Source organism: Chamaea fasciata, unplaced genomic scaffold (genome assembly GCF_029207755.1).
Source record: "Chamaea fasciata isolate MVZ Bird 193981 ecotype frontalis unplaced genomic scaffold, bChaFas1.0.hap1 SCAF_6, whole genome shotgun sequence".
Taxonomy (NCBI): Eukaryota; Metazoa; Chordata; class Aves; order Passeriformes; family Sylviidae; genus Chamaea; species Chamaea fasciata.
The window spans coordinates 27,936,854-27,961,883 of NW_027094091.1; the positions used below are offsets into that span (position 1 = coordinate 27,936,854).

General features: G+C 35.8%; 1 protein-coding gene across 4 annotated transcripts in view; it reads right to left on the reverse strand.

Moving 5' to 3' along the window:
• The window catches only part of DLC1 (DLC1 Rho GTPase activating protein), a 257,450-nt gene that overhangs the window by 125,518 nt on the left and 106,902 nt on the right, over nucleotides 1–25,030 (reverse strand). For all 4 annotated transcript variants that reach the window (XM_066185796.1, XM_066185795.1, XM_066185794.1 and 1 more), the window contains one exon: nucleotides 2,402–2,435. In XM_066185796.1, coding sequence (XP_066041893.1) covers nucleotides 2,402–2,435 — 34 coding nt within the window. The remainder of the gene's footprint in view (nucleotides 1–2,401; nucleotides 2,436–25,030) is intronic.

Genomic DNA, 25,030 nt, shown 5'->3' on the forward strand with positions numbered 1-25,030 from the left:
GTATTTGATGTCAAAATTTACTGCATGTTGGAAAATATATAAAATTGAAAAAATATTTAATTGCAAGGGTTAAAAAAATCTATAAACATAATCCGTAATGTGTGAACTTCTAAGCTTAGTCCATTTAAGGATCTAATTGTTTGGTTGCCTATAGGAAAAACATTTGAAAATATCAAAGTATCTGGTGTCTACAGAATAGAAAGTCTTGTTAAAACAAGGTTTTATTTCTGTATATAAAAAATTTCTAAACCAGAAACATTAGAATAATAGCCTTTCTACTTTCTTGTATTTCTTATTCCAGTCCCAGATGGACTCAAATAGTAGGAAGTAGAAAAGAGGGACTTACAAGAGAATATTAGTTCAAGTTCTCAAACTGAGAAAAGATGTTTTCACTAGAAATGTTGAGTGCATTTCAATCCAGCTGTAATTCAATGCTATTCAGTCTCTTTACGTATGATGTTATTACTTTGCCAGCAATAAAATAAACAACTTATTTTTGTTCTTAATATTTTGTGATACATTTTAGTCTGCTTGTGAAAAAATAAAACTTGAAAAGTTTAGATTGTTGGTATTTCCAAATAAATATCGAAATTAGTATTTCTTTTGTTCTCTTACAGCTTGTCTTACAGACAAGCAAATATATTATTTTGAAGGCCTTCACACCTTAGGTATGTCTTTGTCACTCATGGCTGTAGGTAATGTCATTGTGGTGAAGTGAAAGCAGCAATGATCAAACACTGACAAGTTACCTGGCAAAGCATGGGATCTGACTGTCTGAATCAAGATCCAATTGCACTTAACTAAAATAACACTTACTGCCCCTAGAACCAAGTGATTAGGGCTGATCTTAATAATCATCTCCCTCATGCATTCTTAATATTGCAAAATAACCCATCATAACCTCAGGAACTCCTGAGCTGTTGAGTTAAATGAAAGCCAAAACTGATTAAAAGGCAACCACATATTCATTTTCAGTCTAGCTTGTGATCATGTGCATGAAAATGTCAGCAAACTGACTTCAGGTGGCATGAAGTTCCACTTAATATTCATAATATTAAATACAATACTGTCCACAGAAAAACATAGCACAGAATTCTGACCAGAAAGAAGGAAAAGAGAGAGAGGCTCATATGCATATGTACAGGTTATAAAGTTTATATCAAAAATATAGTAATTTTATATCATTACCAACACTGACATGATAGGTAGTTTTGACACCAAAGAAGTAAGCATAGATTTTTGAGTTTTATTTGGTGTTAGCTGCAAATGCTACAGCCATTTATAATCAGTTTGCATGTTTTGACAGAATTTAGAAGATGTGGCCAAATATGAACAACCTCAATAAAAGAAACACCAAATTATGCTGCCTGTGGAATCAATAAAGGAAAATCTTCTTAAAAATGGGTGAGAGTTCAGGAATTATTTCTGAACTTCAACAGCTAAAGTAGCAACATCCTGAGCAGACAGCTCCATAGCTTTTACAGTACCAACTCTTACTGTGCATTTTTTGTGAAACATTTTTTTTAACCTATTCCTCTCCTTTAAGAAACAAAAGAAAATAAACCATCTGAACCAGGGTAATGCAAGAAAACATCACCAATAAAAATCAGACATAAATCTGAATGCCAGGTGGCATTTGGATATTTTGAGGTGTTTTTCAAGCTATATTCAAAGTACAGTAGCAAATTATCAATTAAAATAAAAGACAAGCAACCAACAAAGATTCTTGAGAGTGATAGTGCTGAGTGGAGTGTTGCCTAGTGCTTACCACAAGAATACACTAATTTGACAGTGTCTAGCGAGCAATCAATAATAGATTTCATATACCAACACCAAAGCACACACAGTGTTCTGAGGACACATATTGCAGAAAAGAACAGAAAAACAATTTTTCAATATTCTAGAAGTATTTAGCCATAATAAATGTTATTATCTCTAGTGAAATACTCCAGGTAATTGAAATTTCTTGCCATATTTAAAGATAGACAGTAAAGTTTACACCAAGTCAAAAGTCAAATTCCACTGACTTGAGAAAACCCATTTGCATCCATGTTTGCTAATTGAGACATCTAATAAATCATAATACATGTTAACACCAAATAACAAGTTAGTAACTACAGGAATACTGACATGTAAGGAGCAGCTGCAATTCAACTTTGTAGGACAGTTTCAAACATATTATTATTAAGATGACACAGAAAACTGGACTGCTTTTTAGAAAGAGAACTTACCCTATCCAGGAAACAACAGATAGCCTTTACATAGACATTGGTCAGGTCTATAATCCTATACATTTGAAAGCCCACAGCTGAAGCCTGTCTTTTATCACTTAGTTAAGTAACAGGGTATTCCAAAAACAAATACAACAAGGAAATGAGAAAATGAGTAAATATTTACTCACCAGCCTTCTCCTTCTCTGAAATAACTGGCATAGCCTGAAAGAAAAAAAAAAAAAAAACACTATGAAAATATTAGGGACTATTGGGCGATACCAGTAATATTAGGGAAATATGAAATCTTGAGGAAAATTTTGTGAGTGTCCAGAAGATCTGGAAAAAACTGAGGTCTCACTGTGTTAAGCACTCTGAAGAGAAACATGCAGTTTCCATTTGACTGTCTTATAATCTATTGTGAAACTAATTGCCATTAGAAAGAACTAGGAGAGAAGGGAGGAGATGGAGATGGAGTTAATAAGATATTCCTATGATTACATTTTGAAATAATCATCCTCAAACACATGATCATAAAATTCTACTGGGAAATTGCTTAATAATTTTGAGGGAGAAAGACAAAATCTCTGTGGCTGAAAATTAGACTGAAATGCCAAATCTTTATTTTCTAGGCTCAAATATGTGCTGTTTTATAATATACCAGTTCCTTACCTTTTATAAAATTTCAGTAATAGAATAGTTTTCATATCGGCTGTAATTGTTTTTGGACTTGGAAAATTGTATGAGACTTCTTTTCTTTTTTTGAAATGGATGCAAAATCTTTTCCATATTATGCTTTTCTGTCAGACTAATATAGAAGAACTTTCTGAGTGTATTTTCCCTAAAAAAATGAGGCTATAGATTGAATGAAGAGTAAAATGAAATTTATATGTCAAACATATAAAAAGAAATTTAAAATGTGCATATGGAATATAGGCAAGAAGGGCTGGATGAGAAATCAGATTGTGTAAGCAGAACTGCCACATGATTTAAGGTATCAATTTTATCTTCTTTTCACTTATGTTAGTCTAGCCTTTATTTAGCAGATTTTCTTGCTGCAGATACAAAGAAAAAAAAAAAAGGGGAGACATGGATGAAATAAACCAACCAGCTTCAGACTTGCTACAGAATTTCCCAAAACAGACTTTGAAATTTTAATTTCATTTTTTTGGTCCTCTTACATACAATAGTGATTCATAGAATGTTCTGGATAAAATTTCAACAAAATTTCAACTAGAACATGTCTTAGATGCTATATATTAATATATGCCTTTACGGATTCTTTCTGTTTCACCTGTACTCTGTCTGGCAAAATGTGTGTTTTTTGATTTTTACATTTAAAAATATTATACAGTCAGACTAATATTATCCAAACCAATAATAGCCTCTTGCTGGAAAAACATTTTCCTTCCATTTTACAAACCTGTTTTTGTTCAGAAGGAGAACCAGTAATGCAACAACATCTGAGGAAACATAGACTGAGGAAAATTACCATGCCAGAGAAACAATAAAATCACAGATTGAATCAAGGTCTTAGTTTCAAAGAAAGAAAAAGTGTATAATGTATGAATTTTTATAAAAAGTTCATAAAATTTTGAAAATTAATATGCATTTTTCTTCTCTTTCTCAGACTTAAGTGGTTGCACTGGCTAAGATAAGTAAGAAAATAAGAAAGAAAAACTCAGATTAACTATTCACATTAGTCCAAGAAAGAAATTTATAAAGACAGACCTTTGTATAGAGAAGGTGAGAAACAAGCAAACAAACAGGAAAAAAAAAAAACCAAAACCGAAAAACCACCTTAACAGCACAAGAAAAAAAAGAAAGAACATTAGCGTGAACCAAATGGGAGGGTCAGGAAAAAAGAAGGAAAGATGGGAACAGGTTAACATCACACTTTAATGTCGAGTTTTGTTAATACAGAAAAGGTATGATGGCTTCCTCTAAGAAAAACTTAGGGAGCATTGAGATGGCTGAAGATGTGGCAACTATGAGTGTCTTCACTGAAACTATAAGCTGTGTCATGGAAAAGGGATAACAGCTAGATGGGGACAGCCTCTGGAAGGTCCGAAATGTAAAACCAAGATGAACAGCTCAGGGGAAGCAGTTACAGGACTCCATGAGGAAATGATAATGATGAGGAGAGAAGATAATTGTCTGCTGGCTTTATGATAGACTTAAGTGGACTTTGGTCATGTTCATAATTGCATTGTGAGTCAGTTGTATTGCCTTTAGCCTGACGGAACTCTTCCTAAAAAGCTGTCATCATCATTCACATCAACATGTAGATTTTTGTTCATATTGGCATATCAACTTAGATGTTTTTAACAATTCCACTGGTCACATCAATTTATTTCCTGGAAATATACAACATTTCTAACTGATGATCATTAAAACATGGTGATTTACAATGAAATATACATTTTAGTGAATTTGTTAGATGGCAGTCTTAAAGGTTGCTAGGATTTAGTGGGTTTAACCCAGGTAAAAATCTGTAGCAGGAAATACATAAAATCATCAAGCCTCAGGGCAGATGTGGAAGTCACAAAATTTCTACTTCTATGAAGTAGGATGAAGAAGCACATAAAGTTCCAGAAAATTGAAAGGTAGAGTGAGGTAGAGTGCTTTCAAGTATCTGTTTTCTAGAGTGCAGTGTTTCTGAATTAAGATGTAAAATGAGCTAAAAGTTTCATCAGAACATTCTTTTGCTGCTCAAACACCAAAAGAAAGAAGCCTAAATGGACATGGCATCTCTTGGAAATTTTAAATAAAGTAAACCACGAGTAAATGCTGTTGAACAAGATCTCAGACAGTCCTCCTATTGTTTAGTTTTTTGTTAATACAGCTACACATGCTGCTTACATGCCGCCCAGTGGGAAAACATGATTGTTACTTATGAGAAATGCTCTCATCTTCAGTACAGTTTTGATTTCACTGGAGACCTTCCAATGAGTTCCATATGTTCCAAATGAATTGCATTCCCAGGAAGTGATTTAACGTTTCTGGCAATAGAGCAATTAAACCGGATTTTCCTGCTTGACCAGATGGGTTCACTGTAACTTCACACTATTTCTCACTCTCCTCACAGAACTGAAGAACTGGACTAACAGTTGCTGTATGATCAGATCATATGTGTTTTAGAAAAAAGCAGACACATACCCTTCAAATATTTCAACAAACATCTCCCAAAGTCAGGGAGAGACTCCTCTTTAATAGTATGTGCTCTTAGCAGAACCAAGAAAGAAAAGGAAACAAAAAAGGAGAGAAGAAAAGAAAAAAAACTAGACCATTGCTGAATTATATTCAGCTTTTTCTTCCAAATTAGAGGATGGGATTTTAAATTATGAAAATCTTATTCGAAATGTTATATGAAACTGTGTGCATCCTTTCTGTATTGTAACTATGTGAAAATACATTGTGTGTGCAAATATGACAGTAAAGTGTATGTAAAATGCTAATAGAATTATAGAATCATAGAATAGTTTGGGCTAGCAGGGACATTTAGAGGTCATCCCACTGCAATGAGCAGGGACACCTAGATCAGGTTGCTCAGAGCACAGTCCAACCTGACCTTGAATGTTTCCAGGGATGGGGCATTTACTACCTCTTTGGGCAACCTGCTCTTTCACCATCCTCATTCTAAAAAAATTCTTCCTTATTTCTAATTTAAATCAACCCTCTTTTCAATACCATTGCCCTGCCAAAAGTGTGCCCTCATCTCTCTTATAAGCCCCCTTTAGGTACTTTAGGCCACAACGAGACCTTCTCTTCTCCATGCTGAGCAATCCTGGCCTTTCCTAAACCTTTCCCCACAGGAGAGGTACTCTAGCCCTCTCACCATCATCATGCCCATAGTCTGGGCATGTCCATGTGCTTCCTGTGCTGGGGACCACAGAGCTGGACACAGTGCTCCAGGTGGGGCTTCACCAGAGCAGAGGGGAAGAATGCCCTTCTTCACTCTGCTGCCCACACTGGTATGGATGCAACCTCGGATATAGTTGGCTCATGTCCAGCCTCTCATCCACCAGCATGCCTAAGTCCTTCTTGGCAGGACTGCTCTTGATCTGTGTATTCCCAGGCTGTGTTCACAAACCTCATGAGTTTCCTAGGGACCCAGTCATTAAGATTGCCCAGGCCCCTCTGGATAGGATCCTATCCCTCAGGCATGTCAACAGCACCACTTGGCTTGGTGTTGCCTGCAGCCTTGATGAGGATTCTACTGTCTGTGTTGTTGATGAGGACATTAAACCCTTCTGGTTCCCATATGAGCCACTGGGGGACACCACTTATCACTGATGTCCATTGGGACATTGACCACTACCCTCTGGATGGAACCATCCAACAAATTCCTTACCCACCAAACAGTGCAGCCATCAAATACATCTATCTGCAATGTAGGGAGAAGGATACTGGGGGACACACAAGTCAAGGCTTTACAGAAGTCCAGCTAAATAATATCTGTAGCTCTCTCCTTGTTCACTGACATAGTCATTCTATTGTAGAAGTCAACTAGGTTGTTCAGGCAGAATTTGCCCTTGGATAAGCTGTGTTGGACATTTTGAACACACATTGGACATTTTTCTTTAAAATTGCTCTTACCTTGAATATATAGATATTTTTACCTAGTAATACTAAAATATACTAGGTATACCTAGTAATACCTAAATACCTGTGAGTTTTATTGTATGTTTGGTGTAAAAGATGTCTCCCAGCAAGAAAAAAAATGGCGAAAATTTTAGTAAATCAAAACATAAAATAAAAATTTTGCACAAACTAAAAGCTTTGTTTGACCAAAGTAAAATTTTTTTCCAAGCTTTGAAGAATATTTTTGCAGGAAGGAATATTAAGTATGAAATCCCTCCCCCTGCCCCCAATTTCATAGAGAAACCATTCATTTTGCCATCAGCAGTTCTTTGCTATGAAATCAGGCAAGAAAAAAATCCCTTCCCACACTCCAAATTAGAATCCTTCCATTATAGTGTCAACATTCACATATTTCATCTCTGATCTTGCATTAAAAAATTGGAGCCATAGCTTTCCAGATTAGACACGGTGTAGTCAATAGATGTGTGCAGTGTCTTGGTGGTGAAAGCAAGAAGCATCACCTGCAAAGAAGACAGATTATGTTTGGGGGAAAGGGTGAGGGCATACTGGGCTGCAAGACTGCCACAGTAAAAAGTTGAAGCACACCCAATCTGACCTGAACACAGCTTGGCTCTCCCTTAAGTTTAGGCAAAGGTTATTTTTATACTGACTCCAAACCTCCGAAGAATACCACTATGAATAAAATTAAACTAGCTTTTGTTTTGGTTCCTTCTACTCACATAACATAAACAGCTCTATCTTGAATGACTGGTTTGCAAAGGGCTGCACTATATGGCAAATATTTGTATAAACTGGTAAGTTATTGCAGAGGAGCATGTATTATACTATTTCTGAAATAACTATCCAGTTATATCTATTGCTGTATTATCTCATAAACACACTGGAATGTCTCTATATTTCAATATTAAAGAAAAGATATAGCATCTCTATTAAAAATTTAATAAATCCACATTTATTTATATTATTTTTATTACAGGAGATAAAATGGATTTGTCATTATGCGAATCACATTTACTGCCATCCAGCTGAGAATGGATATTCTATGAAGTCCTTCCATTGTAGCAGTCTGTCAGCTATTCAGCTTTTTTTCAGGTATTTGAATAGAAATGTTGGGAAATTTCCTTGCTATTGATTCAATACATCTTGATTTGTAAGCATTTCTCTATAATTTTGAATAAGGAGATAATATCTCTTACTGTCCAGGGTGAAGGGAAAAGTCCAGGACAAAGATTAACATATGGGGATTTGACTAGAAAAAGAAAATCCAGCCTTCACAAATGACACACAATTGCTGACCTCAAGATGTTATAAATACCCTATTTTTGGAATCACTTTTATGTTATTCACTTCTTATTCCTGCAATTAAAATCATGGTCTAAATTCTCACCCTTGTGGATGCTTCTGTTATGAAAAGTAGAGATAGTAAAAACTGTGGTTTTCACTGAAATCACTTGCCTCAAGACCAAATCCATTTCCTAATCTATAAAACTAGAAGCTTTATATTGCAATAGAAGCAGAAAAGAGATCAACCTCTGAAGACTGCAAACACAGAAAATTGTATTAAAGTTATATTTAAGTTTTAGAGAGGATCTTTACTTTTAAGACCAGAAACAACTATGTAGATCGAAATATATCTCTGTTGTCTTCTTTCTACTCAACTGATTAAAACAAAAATCTAAAATGCTCTAAATATGGATGACGTACTAAAGCTTCTAAAATGAAAGAAAGGAGGTAATATCAACACAATATACAATTACCAAGGAAGGATAGTGAACCAAAGGACAGAGAACTCTATCCCAGTAAACAAAAAATAGTTTGTACCTGAAAACTGAGGTAAAAAATGCTCAGTCAGAAAACACATTTTAAGCATTATTCAGTTAATCATTAAACAGAGTAGGTTCTGTATAATCTGGAGTCCTTAAATAGACTTTTATTTTATTTAGAAGGTATTTGCCAAATTTCTTAATTTGCATAAGTAGTAATTAAAAATTAACTGGGCTATTTTACAAAAGAAAAAACCCATGGTCATTCAGATAGTTTGGAACTGGAAAATACTGCAGTCCATAATTTTCCTCAGTAATACATCCCCATTACACCAAAATACTGAATAAGTATCGCTACTGGTAAATTCTGATCTTTTGAAACCAAAGCCTTTCATGCTAATGAATCAGATTAAGAGAGTAAGCACATAGAAAACCCTTTCAAAAATTCTAATTAATTTTAAGTGCCATAATATTTTAGTATTTGCATTGAACAGAAATCATAGCAATAATATAGAAAAAACTCGATTAGTTTATCTTTCAGACTTATTTACAAAACATTTTCTTAAACTTGTAGTTTTTAAAACTAAGCTTTCAGTTCCCCATTTTTTTTTTCTTTTTTCCCATCTGGATGATGAAAGAGAAAAAATAAAACCATCAACTTTTAGGACAGACTAGCTTTAGAAGGGGAATCTAGCAAGCTCTTTTTTTGTGGTCTTTAATTTTACTGAAGAGTAAAGCAGAAGGCAATTAAAATCCACCCAACAATAAAGCTGCATCAATTATCTCATTCTTAAAAAGAAATTAATGTCACATTCAGATGTGTCTGGCTAAGGTTATGGCAACACTACGAATTTAATTCTAGTGGAAGTACAAAGCTGTATGCTTGCCTGCATGTGTTCTCCTCCAGCCTGTTGTATTCCTCTCTACGTTTACTTTGTTTTCTGCCTAGATATTTCTGTTTGCTTGAGCCTCTTTATGCCACCCAGGTCATGCACAGAGACCTCTTAGTTAGTGCTGGATGGCTGGCAGTTCTCCTTCCATGTGGCAATTGCCAAGAGCCTGCATTTGGGGTGGTCTGATAATTTCCTCTGTCATTCAGCTGGCAGAGTGTGACACTTGTTGGAGTGGAAGCACAAAATAAAGATGCAGGATAACTGTCTTGTGCTCTGTCTGGTGTTATCACAGACTTCCCATAGATCAGGGTAAGTTCCCAATGCACTGAAATCTGTCTGGATCACATGAAGCTGGTTCATTTGACAGACAAGACAAACGCCTGTCTACAGCATGTCTAGATCATTAAGTAGAGTTTGGCCATCTTAAACAATTAATTTCTTTTTTTATAGGGATACTAAAGACTTCACAGCAGCCCCTGGGGGTTCCTAAATACCCCAAGAATTACTGTCACACATTTTTGTGAGAAACAAAATTTTTTTCAAATTAGGAATTACTAGACCTCAACTTCTTTATATATACGGACTCAATTTGAAATAAAAGCAAAGGTTTAATTTATGTGTATATTTCCTAGGAGTTTATGAAATAAGGAATTTGATTTCTACTTAAACTGCCCTCTAATTTCTGGGATGGACATATAGTACCTGAAAATGGCGTCAGTTAAATTTGAATTCAATGTTAAGGAACATTTATATAGCTTTTGGTAGTAACAAAAATCTGTGCTTCCTTCCATTCCCACAAACATATGTATCTCTTCCCTAAAAAAACATAACTTGAATGTTAACACCAAAGCTGAGATGTGACACACTCTGTCTAGAACTGGAGCAGCCCCAAGAGTGCTCATGCTTTTCATCAATCACCAGTTGCTCTATTAAGATTCATTTACACAGAGAGCTCTCTTCCCAAGCTCACAAGTAACTTTTTTTGGCTAATATTTATCTTATAAAATCTTTTACAATAACAGACATATCAATAAACCCTGCAACACTGGCAAAACTGAACAATTTGGGAACCAGAGGGCATGCAGCTCTATAAGGCAACAGTAAAAGATAATTAAAGTTTCATGTTTCGCATTAGTTTCAACATCATGTAATGTCTACAAATGTGATTTTGCTTTAAAACCCTGGAGCCTGAGGAATGCTTCTATGTGGCTGACAGGAATCCCAGGTGATTTCTGTTTCTACTCATCCCCGTATATATAATACACCCTTAGAACCTGTTTCATGTAAACAAAAATTTCATAGTATCATGTGATGAGAGAAACTAAAATCTGTTACATGATGAGTCCAAGTTACAAATCAACAGTGAGCACCTACTTGCAGAATAAAATGGAATTTAAACTCAGCAAAATTCTACCATTCCTGTCTTTCCTTAGCCACCTCAAAGAACACAAAGGAGTTGCATGGGACTGGTGGGTTCCTCACCATCCCAAGGCATCTTGGGAGCAGAGTGGAGGTAACAGGAGTCCTTTGCCCCTCATCCTGACAAAAGCAAGTCACTCTTACTAATTTTGAAGGGTACAGATATGAAAATGAGGAAACTCACCTTGTGGCTGCAAGTGCCAGAATCTGTCATAACACCAATGCTGCATCTTCATGAGATAATTGAAAAAAGCCTAGCTGTGGAAATCATCACCTATGTAAGTAAGCAAACTGATTCTAATGATCATTCTGTTACTCATCCCAAATCCAGTGGTTGATTGCTACCTACATTTTTGTATTCCACTAATGTTTTTTCTCCTGAATTCAGAAATCACTGAGGTTAGCAGCCATAACTCTGCAATAGTTTCTGGAGCATTATGTATGAAGGATGGGTATTTATGCTGGTCAAAGAGACCTCACTGTGTTCAGCTTTCTGTTCTGCGAAAGAAAATCAGTTGTAGAGCATTGCAGCACCTGACATCTACTGGGAGAGTAGCAACTATTGAGATTCACTAAGACTGATCCTGTGTGAGTTTGTGCTCTTGAATCTCTGCAGATCATCCCAGCTGCAGAGCCCCTTTCCATTTTTAACAGCAGAAGGCTATTACAACTGTTTGGAGTTCTCTAACTAACTAAATAAAAAAAGAAAACCCCAAGAAGCTAGTTTTTAAAACATGGTATGTATGTTTTGGAATGAATATTGATGCTTACAGTCTCATGAGTATTTAGTCACTGTGATATTACTTTTGTTAGACCAGCTGGGAAAGTATCTAAAGCAGATCCTCCAGGAGGCTTTTGATCTTTATTTCAGGCATAAAAGAATTAATTCCTAAAAAGTTACATTTCTTCTATGATGATGAAACCTTTACTTTCTGCAGAGCCTCACAGTTCTTTGCTCAGAAAGCTGCACAGTCACAAAAAAGTTATGCTAATCATGGGATGATAGAAACAGGAGAGGAGGACCATGCTTGACAGAAACAGTGATGGGTTTGGGAGCATCAAGGGGGTGTTTGATTGAGGGAAAAAAGTACATCTAACTTTGCAAGGTAGCAGGGCTGAGCATAAGAGAGTAAGTAAAAAACTAATGTGTTTCAGTAAGTTAGCATAAATGTGATAATTATCATATTTCTTTTTGGTTTACAAAAAGATGGAGAAACATAGATTAACATAAACCACCCTACTTTCTTTTACAGTGAGAAGAAAACTTACAAACACTAGAAACACACAAGATTACAGTAGTTTTATCTTGGGCAGGAGGTGGAGGTAAAAAGGAGGAGAATAAAAATTTAAATATGCTACCTGGACCTCATTTGATTATTTTTCCATATTTTTGGAATCTCAGCTTGTTCATGCTTCAATATGCACATGCAACTAGCATGAGCTTAAAAAATAACCAAACACCAATACTGTGACCTTACTAAGTCAGTATATTTCTAGGCCATTCAAGAGAAAAAGAGATTAAATGAAACGAGTTCTTTTGCTCTTTGCGTATCTAGTCTGAAAACCTTTAAACATTAGTCAAGGTTTTGGGTGACAGAGTCAGTAAATCAAAACCACAGTTTTTGGGTGAAAAGTAAAAAACTGGCATTTGAGTTCATTTAAGAATTTCTGTTTCTTTCAATATAGTTAAGTTCCAAAAAAAATTGAAAAAACATTACTTGTGTGAAAACAACCCAAAGATAGAAAAAAAGAAACAAAATCATGTAACAAGTAAATATGAAAACTTTCTTTTTCTGGAAAAGAAATGGGAGCTTTGACTCCAAAAAGTGCCTGTGGAAAGGAGGCAAAGTAGTTTTTTTAATCCATATATAAAAACAAAAGCTCTTAAAAATACCCCAAGCCCTTGAAAAACCTCTTTGGAAAACAAAAGATTCATCAGCACAGCTGTTGTATGCTAGAAACCTAATTCTCTTTCCTTTCTTTGAGAAAAAAAATCCAATTATAGCAATTTCTATTTTAATATCAAAACCCTGGTCAAAACAAGTATCAAATTTCCTCTGCTCAAAGTCCCCAATACCTGGCTCTTCTGGTACAGTTAATAAATCAGAGAAATATATGTTTCTTCTGTCATATAATTTCCTCAGCTGGAAGTATCACTGTAAGATCACGACTCCAGGTCTGTGATATGATCAACTCCTATTACATGACTTCAGGGTTTTTTAACACCTTGTTAAACTGAGTAATGCCTGAACTAACATTTCCTAGCACACACCGACATGGAAAGACACCAGCACAGACAACACAATCATTACACATCTTCCATCTCTGCATTTTATTCTCAGGCACTATCAGCCAAACTTGGATCTCTGATGCCATAAAAATGCAGAAGCCAAGAAAAATACATCTATGAAGCTTTGCTCATGCTACTGACATATTTTAAAAACCTGGGAGGAAGGAGGAGTTTTGCAATTGTCTGCAGGGGATTCTGGGTTCCATTCAACACCTTAATAATCAGCTGTTTGTGCTGCGGGGTAAAGTTAGGACGAACTTACTCCATGGATATGATGGCAGAGTAGTTATTCCTCTTCTTAGAGCAAGACTACTGGGAATAGTCATGGTCTGCTACTAACACATTAATAGTAGCCTCTCTTTTTTTGCCACTTACAAATCTTACAAACATCTAATTTTCCTCGTCCTTAAAATGCAAATAATAATGCTTTACCATTAAAAGGAATGTTTGGGGGCTTTCAAATGCCTAAAAAACAGTTCTGCAAACATTCTGATTGTTGTGATAGACTTTTCTATGCCTCACACATAAAAGTGTAGTATTTTGAAAGGTTAACACCTAAAAAAGTTAATTAATCTTATTTTTGAACATATACACCTTTTTCTTAAAATTACTAAGATTTTCTATTTAAATGATCTAGCATGTTTTGTATTTCTGTAGCTTGCATTCCGATATCAAAATGTTTTTGAAGGTCCATATTTTAGTTCAGTTGTTTATAAGCTTTTGGCTGGTAGAATCAGTGACAGTTAGAGTAGACCCAGCTTCATATATCACTGTGATGTATAAAAATGATACCGCAATTTTTATCTTATTTAACAGGTATAATAATATTGTATTCAAAGAATGGCCACCTAGAGCCAGTGAAGGATATGCTTTGTCTGAAAAATCCTTATTTATAAACTTTTTTATGGGGCACTTAGAAGTTAGAGATAACTCAATACTGCCGTTCATTTATGTAACATAAATTCCAAACATTTTTGTTTTCTATACATGATACATTTCCAATTCATGGGAAAAACAAAATTTCTACTGATACATAGCACAATACAGAGCTGTAGTAAGTGAGGCCTCAAGTTGAGGCAACCTGGCTCATAATCTTCCTGTCTGATGTTGTGTCCATTTCCATTTTAAAGACACATTTCTGTGTAGGCATATTTGGATAGGAATATATAAAAGGTAATAAAAATCTACTCTTAAAATGCAGGATTTCTATCAAAACTTTTACTAATTGCTACACTTACTATGAAGAAGACAGCCCTTTTAAACTCCTTCTTTTCCAGAAGTTCTAAAATTGCCCTTCTTTCAAGATTGCTTTATTTATTTTGTTCTGAATTTTATTTTTGGTTTCTGAGCAAAGAAGTATCTCATCAATGTCTGTGTTCCCACGCTATTCCCATGAAAATCTCACTCAGGCTTGCAGACAGATGCACTGCAGATCCTGAGAGTACTAAGAGGGTCCAATTCTGTGAAGTGCTGAGCATTTCCTGTATTTCCCCAGAATCATGCCTTACTAGCACAGTTTCTTCCTGAATTGTTCTAACTTTCCCAAACTTTGTGTGGCATATTAACAAAACGTAGTTCACAGTTTCTAAGCTTTCAAAACTTTCCAGAGGGAAACAGCACACAAGACTCCAAGTACACTTTTGGCTTTCTTACCAATACCAGTTCCCTGAGGAGAGTTTGAATTATTCTGGATTTTAGTTAAGGGGGACTATTACACATATGAAGCGATTTCTGCCAATACCCTTTTGACTGAATCTCATGTTCACACTCAACTCTTCTAGAACCAATTTTTCGCAAGCATTTAAAAGTCCTGACCACTACAGTAGTGAAAAAACCTCTTAAAGGCTGCAAATCTCATTTCATCACACAAAACCAAGAGGTGCTTTTTTAAAAAGCAGTTAGTCTGCTGACTGGTGGAGCAGATTTTTGACAAAATAGCTGTATTTCATGTATAAAAAAAAGATTTTGTGGAAAGATTTATATGAGTAAGATAAGTATAAAATTTTGTATCCACCATTCTGAATCTCTAGTTTTGCATATAAATTTAAATTACAGGCTGGCTGCAGGAAGGGTAAGTATCTCTTTTAAAAAAAAGATTTCTTTCTTGTGTCTTGGCAGAGAAGTAAGCAGAAATACGGCTTAGTGAAAATAAACCGACCGATCGACCAACAAACAAACAAAACATCAACACTGTACCAATTCTTGTATGAGTGCCTGTTTTTCATTGGAAAGAACAAGAGAATGCAATACCCTTGACCACCCATGTACTTTAGACCCCAAACTCAGTGTTTGCAACCTGAACTCAGTTCAGGAAGGAATGGGCGGTGTATGCAGCAAGTTGCAAAACTTGCTGTGTCTCTCAAAATAGCAGTATAAAATGAAAGTTTTATTTATATTTGCCTGTTTTTTAACTAATGTGGTGATAACCGTGGTAAGCTAACACAGAGATAAATTGGATCAAGATTTTTCAGTCTCCTTTTTAATACCTATTTCTCCATTGTTTTGTGCTTCTAGTCTAGTCAAAATTTGCACCACTCTGATCCCTTTTCATAGTCAAATCCTACTCCCTAATCTCTGGGTTTAACATGATTTAGAAAAGAGAGGAACTTCCAGATGTGAGGACCCAGCAGGCTAGGGACTATTTAGAGAAACTGAATGTATTCTAACCTGTGAGACTAAAGGGAATCTATAAAGTGTAAGAATTTCTTGTGAAGAGATAAAAGAAATGCATAAATTCAAGCCTGAAATCTAAGCAGGAAAAAGATGGTGGCTCAAAATATACCCTTACAGTTGCTTCAGATGTGACAGATTGTCTTAAATTATCTTCCACAGACATCAAGAAAACAAATAATTGCAGCAAAAGGAGATGGAGTTGCCACAAGTAGTAAAAAAATTCTGTAGGTTTCCAAGAGGTTTGAGGAAACTCAATTTATGTTTGTGAGAATGCGACAGTATTTACAAGTGTACATTGCTTCAAAGCCACATTTGAACAAGACTATACAATCCAAACTTTCCACTTAGTAAACACCACAGGAAATACCACATATTTTACATTCGCTCTCCTGATTGGTATGAGCGTTATGAAACCTGAATATTCCTAAGAGAGCAGCCCTGAAATCCTGGCACTAGGAACACTGAGTTCTGGAGAAACCATAAGTGGTTCGTATGTACGTGGAAACAACCCTGGCATACAAACAAATACATTGCAGCAAGTTTCCTGATTTTTTTTTTTCTCTTATGCTGAAAATTCCATAGTTAAATTATTAGGAAGTTGAGACTAAAGAAAATGCGTCACAAAAGATTGATTTAGTATTTCATAACTAGGGGGGCACTTCAGGATAACCTCTATCGTCAACAACTGTTCTCTTATATGAAGCTATAGAAGAGCTGCTGCAGCTACAGATTTTTGACTTCCATTAAAAATCAAAATGTTCTGAAAGCAGACACTGTGCAGTATATCATTGATTAAAAAATACTGAAAGTGCTGAAAATTATTACTTCCTGTTATTCCTATTTCTTTTGCAAGTTTGCATACTCATGTATTGTAAAATTTAAAGGATTTCAACAATGTAGTTAGCTTTCTCTTCTCCTCTCCTCTCCTCTCCTCTCCTCTCCTCTCCTCTCCTCTCCTCTCCTCTCCTCTCCTCTCCTCTCCTCTCCTCTCCTCTCCTCTCCTCTCCTCTCCTCTCCTCTCCTCTCCTCTCCTCTCCTCTCCTCTCCTCTCCTCTCCTCTCCTCTCCTCTCCTCTCCTCTCCTCTCCTCTCCTCTCCTCTCCTCTCCTCTCCTCTCCTCTCCTCTCCTCTCCTCTCCTCTTTTTTTTTTCTTTTCTCTGACAAAAATTGAATGAAACAAAGTAGAAGAGTGCAGATAATCTGACCTCTATGTCTTATAGACAATTATATACCCTGCATTTTAAAGAAGTAGTCTTCAGGAGTCTAAAACATTCAGGAGAGATTAGGTTGCAGGTCAAAAGTATTTGGCAGCAAATTATTTTATTGAATTTATTTAAATAAGCCAGATAGAAAAAAGAAAGAAAATTTTGTTTAGGACATTATGATGAAGGGAAAGAAAAATAAATCAGTATTTCAGCTAGTTGTGTCTAGTGAGTCCTCTTGTAGATTTGTTTAGTAGTGTGATTGGATGCTAAACAGAAGAGAAGAGAGTCTTCATACTATCCCCAGGCTTCTCTGGTCTGTATCTTATTTCTATTTGTGATGAATATTTCAGAGAAAAGCATAGCCATCCTTTTGTCCTTTGAAAACCCCTGACTAGCCAAGGATAATCATTCTGTTCCAACCTCTAGAGGTAAAGAAATAAAATGTGAGCTTTTATTTTCATTCTTATTTTCCTGAAAAACTAAAGTAAGGAAGTTGCTGACGTACTGATTTCATAATTAAATCTCAATATTTTCATAACCTGAGAAAGAAATTACTGTGGATGGGAACTATTGGAACGAGAGACTTCTGAAATCATGTCGCATCTTCCCAAAGACATGGAAAGATGGATCCAATCTTGCTGCCTAGGAAATAATCTAATTTGCTTTAAAGATTTAAGATGATTCCAATCTGCAACTCTCTCTTGTAAATGGCGTGAAAATTAACTGTTCTTTTGCCACCAGTGTAATACAAGGTTGAACTTTTAATTGCATTCTGTAGCAAATGACTCAATCTTCTCATGTCTTTCCTGGCAAGACTTAAAAGCCAGTCACTCTTAGATATCTTTCTCCACATTCCTACATACAGTTATCAAACCACTTGCTATACTTTGGGCTGATTCCCAAGTGCCTGCCAGGAATGAAAGATATGATATACTATAAAAGCATTTACTTCTGAAGTGACAAAACTGTGAGTATTCCATCTGTGAGTTTTAGTTAATTTGAATTACCAGTGGATAAATGAACTTTTCCAGGAGTTATCACTGATCATGATCCCGTGTAAAACCCTGAACACTCATCTACCACAGTAACTCTGTTAATTAAACTTAAGAGAAATCAGTGGGAAGCCTTCCTTGATTTTGACAAGCACTGAATCTCTTCCCAGATCACTGAAGACTATCTTCCCATATCTTTTCTGACTTCAAATGCTAAAGAAATGGATGTTGTTTGGTCAATTCAATCTCACTTTCATCAGATGCTTTATTTGCCCTGTCAGTTTTACAAGCTGCTACTGAAATAAAGTTTGAGAACCAATTTTGGTGCCTGGGAACCAATTGAATGTATCACATCAAAGAAGGGTCCTGACATGCCTGTGTCACCTTGTACTTCATGTGAGAAGGAAGCAAACTGTTGAGCCACCTCATGCTCAGGAAGACTTCTGCCACCTAAGTCACAAAATCCAACAAGAAGATGTCCATTTCCTACTTCCAACTACAGAAAGGAGTAATAAAACAATTAATTAGCCTTTATAGTGATTAGTTAGAGGAATCAGGTTAAAAGCAATCTTGAACCTCTTTTTAAAATGCCTAGTAACATAATACAGCTTCTGATACCAAAACTACCTGAAAGGAGGCTGTAGCAAGGTGGGGATCAGCCTCTTCTCCCAAATAACAAGCAATGGGATGGGAGAAAATGGGTCTCAAGTTGCCCCAAGGGAGGTTTAGACTATATATAAGGAAAACAATTCCACACTGAAAATGTGGTGAAGCATTGGAATGGGATGATCAGGGAAGCAGTGGAGTTACCATTCCTGTAGGTGTTCAAAAACCATGTAGATATAGTGTTTGGGGACATGGTGTAGTGGGGGAAATTGCAGTGCTAGATTCATGTTTGAATCTTAGACGATGAGCCTTAAAGATTCTATTATTGTGCTTGAAAGCAATTTTCTCAAAGTATTTTAGGATCGATCTTATTACATGGAATTATTTTCTATGTGTTACACAAACTTTGGTGTGAACTACTTACCTATTACCTATTAATGAAATTACCAGAATCTTTAGTCCAAAATAAAATAGGCAGTGGAGCAGAAATTCTACAGTGAAATGTCTCTCTTATTTGGGTGAATTCCTCTTGCAGGTGAGGAACATAGCTCTCTAGCACAGTGGGATCAGTATGGTTTTAATGAACAGCTGATGGGGTCAAGACCTGGGAGAGTCACAGGCAGAACTGGTAAAATTTTCCTCAGGTACTGCCTTTTAGTGGAAGGACAGTTACACTATTTGGGAAAATCTTATTTAACTGAAAGAGAGTCAGTTCCAGAGCATCTAGACAGAGCAGATGTGTTTGTTGAAGAGGTGGAAATGAAATGCTTGGTAAACACCAGAGCTCCCAGTGCTGGACATTATAGCTGACCTGCACCAGTGCTTGCAAGAGTGGGAACTTCGTGCAGGCACATACACAACACGTGGGACAAAAACATAGTAACAGTGTAATTACTACTTTGATTCTCACTATTAGAATTCAGTGAAAACAGTAAGGAAAGATTTAATAACTCATACAACTTCTGTGGGAACTTCAGATAACCACACAGACCTCAACAGGAATTAAGAAAGAATTTCCCATGCATTTTATGGAAGTTGCATATTCCATGTAGATTCACACAGGATGGTGATTTACCAGTGGGAAGAACTGAGTCAATTTCTCATTTTGAAAGGTGATATTGATAGTGGTTTTGGGGTAAAATATACTAATTACTATTAAGTAATCTTACTATAAGATCACTTAACAGCAGGAAATTCAAATTTGGGCCTTTTTTTCAAGTAAATCTTAAAGACTATCTGCTTGAAGATGACAATAATGTGTGGAAGAAGAAAAAGATATAATTTATTCATGTAGATTAATGAAAAAAATCCTCTCTTTAATAGCTATGAGAGAGAATCTTTTAAAAAACCCTTCAAACTAGGAAAAATTGAGTGCAGACATTTTTTCTTTTTTATAAATTCCTCAATCCATCCTGTATCAATAAAAATAGTCTTCTATTTAAAATTTTTACTTAATTCTTCATGTATACTTTCTCATCATAGCTATGTATCATATATGTTCTCAAATGATGATTTTACATATATTTATGCCATTTTCACAGCATTAAATATAAATTATTCATTGTATTTTCTGCCTAAAACTGTTTTGATTTTTGCTTATCAATTTCAGATAAAAATTATCAATCATCATCTTCATATTTCACCTCACGCAGTCCAAATCCATACCTTCATTGCCGTTGTTTTATTCCCTGCCTCTGATCTGAACTCTGACAAAGACTGTGACCATGCTTCTTTCTTTCTTTCTCACAGTATGCCTTCTTTCCTGGATCAAAAATATGCTCTTAGGTACCTTATTCATTGGCTTATTTTGTCAAATACAGTCAGTCATTGCATCCAGCAATTATTTCCCCAAAGACTTATAAGTGTCTCTTCCCATGTCAAATGCTGCCCCTACCCACTGCTAGCTGACGATAGGATAATGAGAGGGTGTTTTTTTTAAAATGTTTTACTCATTAACAATTCTGTGATTTTTTTTTTTTTGTCTGTCTCCTAGTGTGGACTGGCTTACCTTGGGCTTTAGACTGAAATCTTGAAATAGGACTGTCACTGAAATTAAACACCATACTTGCAGCATTTGAAAAAATAAGAATAATGGTGATATTGGTAGCCTGCTAATATTTTTGCTCTAGTTGTCATCAAGATCAGACATGTTTACACTTCAAAAACCTATTTTAAGCAGTGGCAACATTATTTGTGTTACTGAAGCACTGAAAAGCCACAGACTTGGACCACAATCTCATTGAGCAAGATCCTGTACAAACAGGGCAGAAGAATGGCCCATACACCAGAATGAATGTAACCAGCATAAAGCAACAACCCTCATGCAGACCTAAGTGGGAGTACAAGGAAAACGATCATTTGTATCATATAAATAACATTCTAATTATTCTGAGAACACTGGGATCTGGACCAATATCAAAGGTTTTCAGATACCCCAGCAAAAGAGCACAGTATGGAAAGCACTTGGAACAGTCAATGAGACAGCTTTGCTCATGTATGTGGGCATGACCCTCATGAGGAAAAGTGTGAAGGACTCCAGTCTCTTGTGTTTTGGCTTTTCTCACACTTGTGAATCTCACCCTATAAGTGTTTTTCTGAAGCATCTAGGCTCTCATAATCCTGAATATTACAAAATATAGAATATTTTTAATCTAGAATATTTTGGTGCTTTTTTCCTCATTAACTGTTTCATCTTTTAATTTTCAGTGAAACATGAACTGTTGTTCCCTTTTACCCTTTTCCACTTTCCTTTTAAAGAGGAACATCCATTTCCAAAATATTCAGCCCCTTCAGCCCACTGCTGCTCCAGGGGTCAATATGCCCTTATGCCTATTTTCTCTTTTTCTGCTTTCATATTTAAAAGGATTATGAGAAACACTGACAATTCTAGAGCTTTTGAAGAACTTTTTTTATGCAACTTATGTTCTTCATGGACTATACTGAAATGCCTTTATCTTGCAGGAACTAGATATTTTCTAAAGTTTTATCACTGTCATAAAGATTATATTTGTAAAAATTTGTGAACTGTCCAAATATATAGTACAGCTCAAAAAAATATGCATTGAAGATTTTACTATATCATGAATGGCATCATTGCTACATTACCCAGTATTCATTAGCAGCTACTACTGGATATCTTGCTACAGACCACAAGACTGAAGCATGTTTTTTATCAGTGCGTGCTTGAATGCTGAATTTGTTGCAAGATTAGAGTGTGAAATGCCAGTTCTTTCTCTTGATACCAGTCTTTCATAATGTTAGATTATGCAGAAATCTAACATACCCATTATAATACAGTTATTGAAGGTAATACTAATAGTCAAAGGAGACTTAACAGGAAGAAGGTATTTCTCAACAGTGATCTCTGTGACTTAATAAAAAATGATTTAAAACTTAAACTGTGTATATATGTGCTTACATTAGTATCAATCAATGACACAACACAGTACCCAAAGCATACAAGGTATGTTGACTGGAAGGAATCTTTTGCCTGTGTTGTGTTGTGATTAACCCCACCTACACTGTTTGCAAGAGATTAAGGAAGTTTAGAATTAGAAAACACATGTGTTACGGAAGGATGGTAGCCCAAAAAAGCATTCTTACAGGCAGACACCGATGAAATGCTGCCTTGGAATTCGTGTATCCCAGCTTTCACTCCACACTACCGGCAGCCTGGGCAGGAGCAGCGGGAGATCTGATCAGGCTCACGTTCTGCAGGGCCCTGCAGCAGAGCCACTGATGACCCCGAGTGATTAAGGGTCAACAAACTTTAGCCTGAAGCAACTGTTCTATGAACTTTGGCACATTCTGAGTTGGCTCCTGCTGGTTTGTTGCCTTTGGCCCTTATCTTGCAGTTTAGCAAGGATTGTGAAATTCTGAATAAAGTTACAAGACGTATCGGTTCTGTCTCAGTGACTCAAGGTCTTGCTCTTCAAATGCTCTTGGTCTTCAAAATTCCTTTGGCAAATAATCTCATCTATCAGCTAAACATTTTCCAATAGGTGTGTCAAAGGACCCATCAGAAAAAAAAAGAAAAAAGGGGAAAAAATATCAAAATTTTGTATAAATATATTAAAAACGGGGTATAAATATCATTCAAGCCTGGGAAACATTATCAGAGATTCTCTGTGGTAGCACTTTGGAAAAACTCCCTGCATTCTATGTATGCACAAACTTCAGCCCATGAATAAAAGAACTATGTGTTGAATTCAGTACTGTGTGTTGTGTTCAGATGGATGAAGGGAACAACTACTTCAGAAAAGTGCAAATATCTTTGGGACATGAAAGAAAAAGAGGAAAAGAGAAACATACTTTTGGAAGTACTTATAAGCCTAATCCCATTGACTCCCAAACATTTATGTTGCTTACAGAAGAGAAATTTTAACATAAAGGTAAATAGACTTCTGAAAATTTTGTTATGCTTTCAAGGCAGAACTTAGGTTCCTGGAAGAAATTATAAATTCTTCCTTATTAAAAGTGCAAGGAAGAGAATATATAAATTCACAAACTCCTTTATTTCTTGGCAATATTTCACATTATTTGACAATCACATGTCTTCCTGAAGTACAGAATGGCTTCTAGGTAGATAGGTTCTCTGAATTAGGAAAGAAAAAAGAAAAAAAAAAAAGAAAAAGAAAAAAGAGAAAAAAAGTCTCCTTTTCCTTACATGGAATCCATATGCTCTGATTTTCCCCTGTAATTTCTGTATTTCCTAGACATTATCCACAGGATGCACTAAACTGTGTGAGAAACCTGTTAAAGACTTTTTCCTTTCCTAAGAATACAGAAGTTTTAAAATACCCTGAAATCCCTAAGCATGTTGAAACATCACTCAGTGCTGGCAACAGCAAAGCTAGATTTTCTTGAATTGCTTTGGTATTGCCAAAGTAGCAAAAGAAGAGTTAGACAAATTGCATATGACTGTGTAACAAACCTCCACAATGAACAAACACAGTTCTGTTTTAATGGTCTGAAAGCTGGATATGAAACTGGCTTTATCACTTTCTCTCATGTTTTTTGCTATCTGCCTTAAACCTATCACCCCATGGAATCTCCAGATACTGAATTGTTGAATTTAATACCAGAAAATTCAGAATTTTAAATATTAAGCATTTCAAATATTTTAAGTTTAAAATACTACTATCTGAAAGTTCCATCAGGCTTCGAAGGACACCCATCTCAGTCAATCTTTTGAGCTGTTTTGAAACTCATCACATTTAAAAGGGACCGTATATTTAATCCCACATAATCTTGCATTTACTCATTGATACTTGTAAACTGTGTTCACACTCCTAGGGCTATAGCACTGCAGTTAAAATCTGCTGGACTAAGAGTGATGGCTTTGTAAAGAAAGTGCATTCTGAAGGATCACACACTACTGAGTGATTAATTCCATCATCTACTCCTCTCCCTTCTTTGAAATTAAACCCTATTTCAGTTTTACATTGCGGTCTTCAGACTCAAGGGCCTATAATTCCTCACTAGATGTCTCCCATGTGCAGTTTTTTGTCACCTATCAAACTGCTGTGGGGGAATAAGCTTCCTAGTCCAGTGCCATTCACATACAGACAATATTGTCTTCTCCGAGTGGGAATCCAAAACTTCAGAATAACTTTGAAAGGTCAAAGGATCTCCCATCTTTCCATCTCAAACAGTACCCTGCTTTCCTTTCTGTATTCTTAATGGCAATACTTTACTATTATTTTCTACATAATATGTGCAGTATTATTTAAAATACAGTAGTCGTATTTCACCATTTATTGGGTGTTAGGATACAGGGAATATCAAGTACCATTACAGGTTGTTTGGATTTTACTTCTCTTTTAAAACAGGGATAGTACAAAAATGTCATAAAGGCAGTTCAGTAAGAGAAGGTAAACAGAACAAACTTTCAGAGCACAAACTATGTGTTAGGGAATAAAAACAGACTAAATACTTTCCTAATCTCTATGAAATACAGAAAGGTTCTTCAGTTAGTGTGCAAAAAATAAAGAAGTGCCAACACACTGGAATGTACAGTTTCTATTTATAGAAAGCCCCACTAACTAGAAGCCCATGCCATTCAATTAACAATTTACAACACCTTCATTGTATAGAGCAGTGCAGAAAGTGGAAGGTTGTTTCATTTCTGTATTTCCAGACACATGTCATTTCCAACCCCATATTTAATAGTGTGTAACTGCCTGAAGGGGAGAGATCAGAATGTGTGGCATGTCTCACTGAGAGGAATTTTGTGCATTAAAAAACCCCAAACCATGCTCTTTCAACTATTAAACAGAGAGTGAACCAAATTCCTTGCTTCCACCCTGGCTTTGAAGTCCAAAAGAAAAAAGAAAAAGAAGAAAGAAGAAAGAAGAAAGAAAAAAGAAGAAAGAA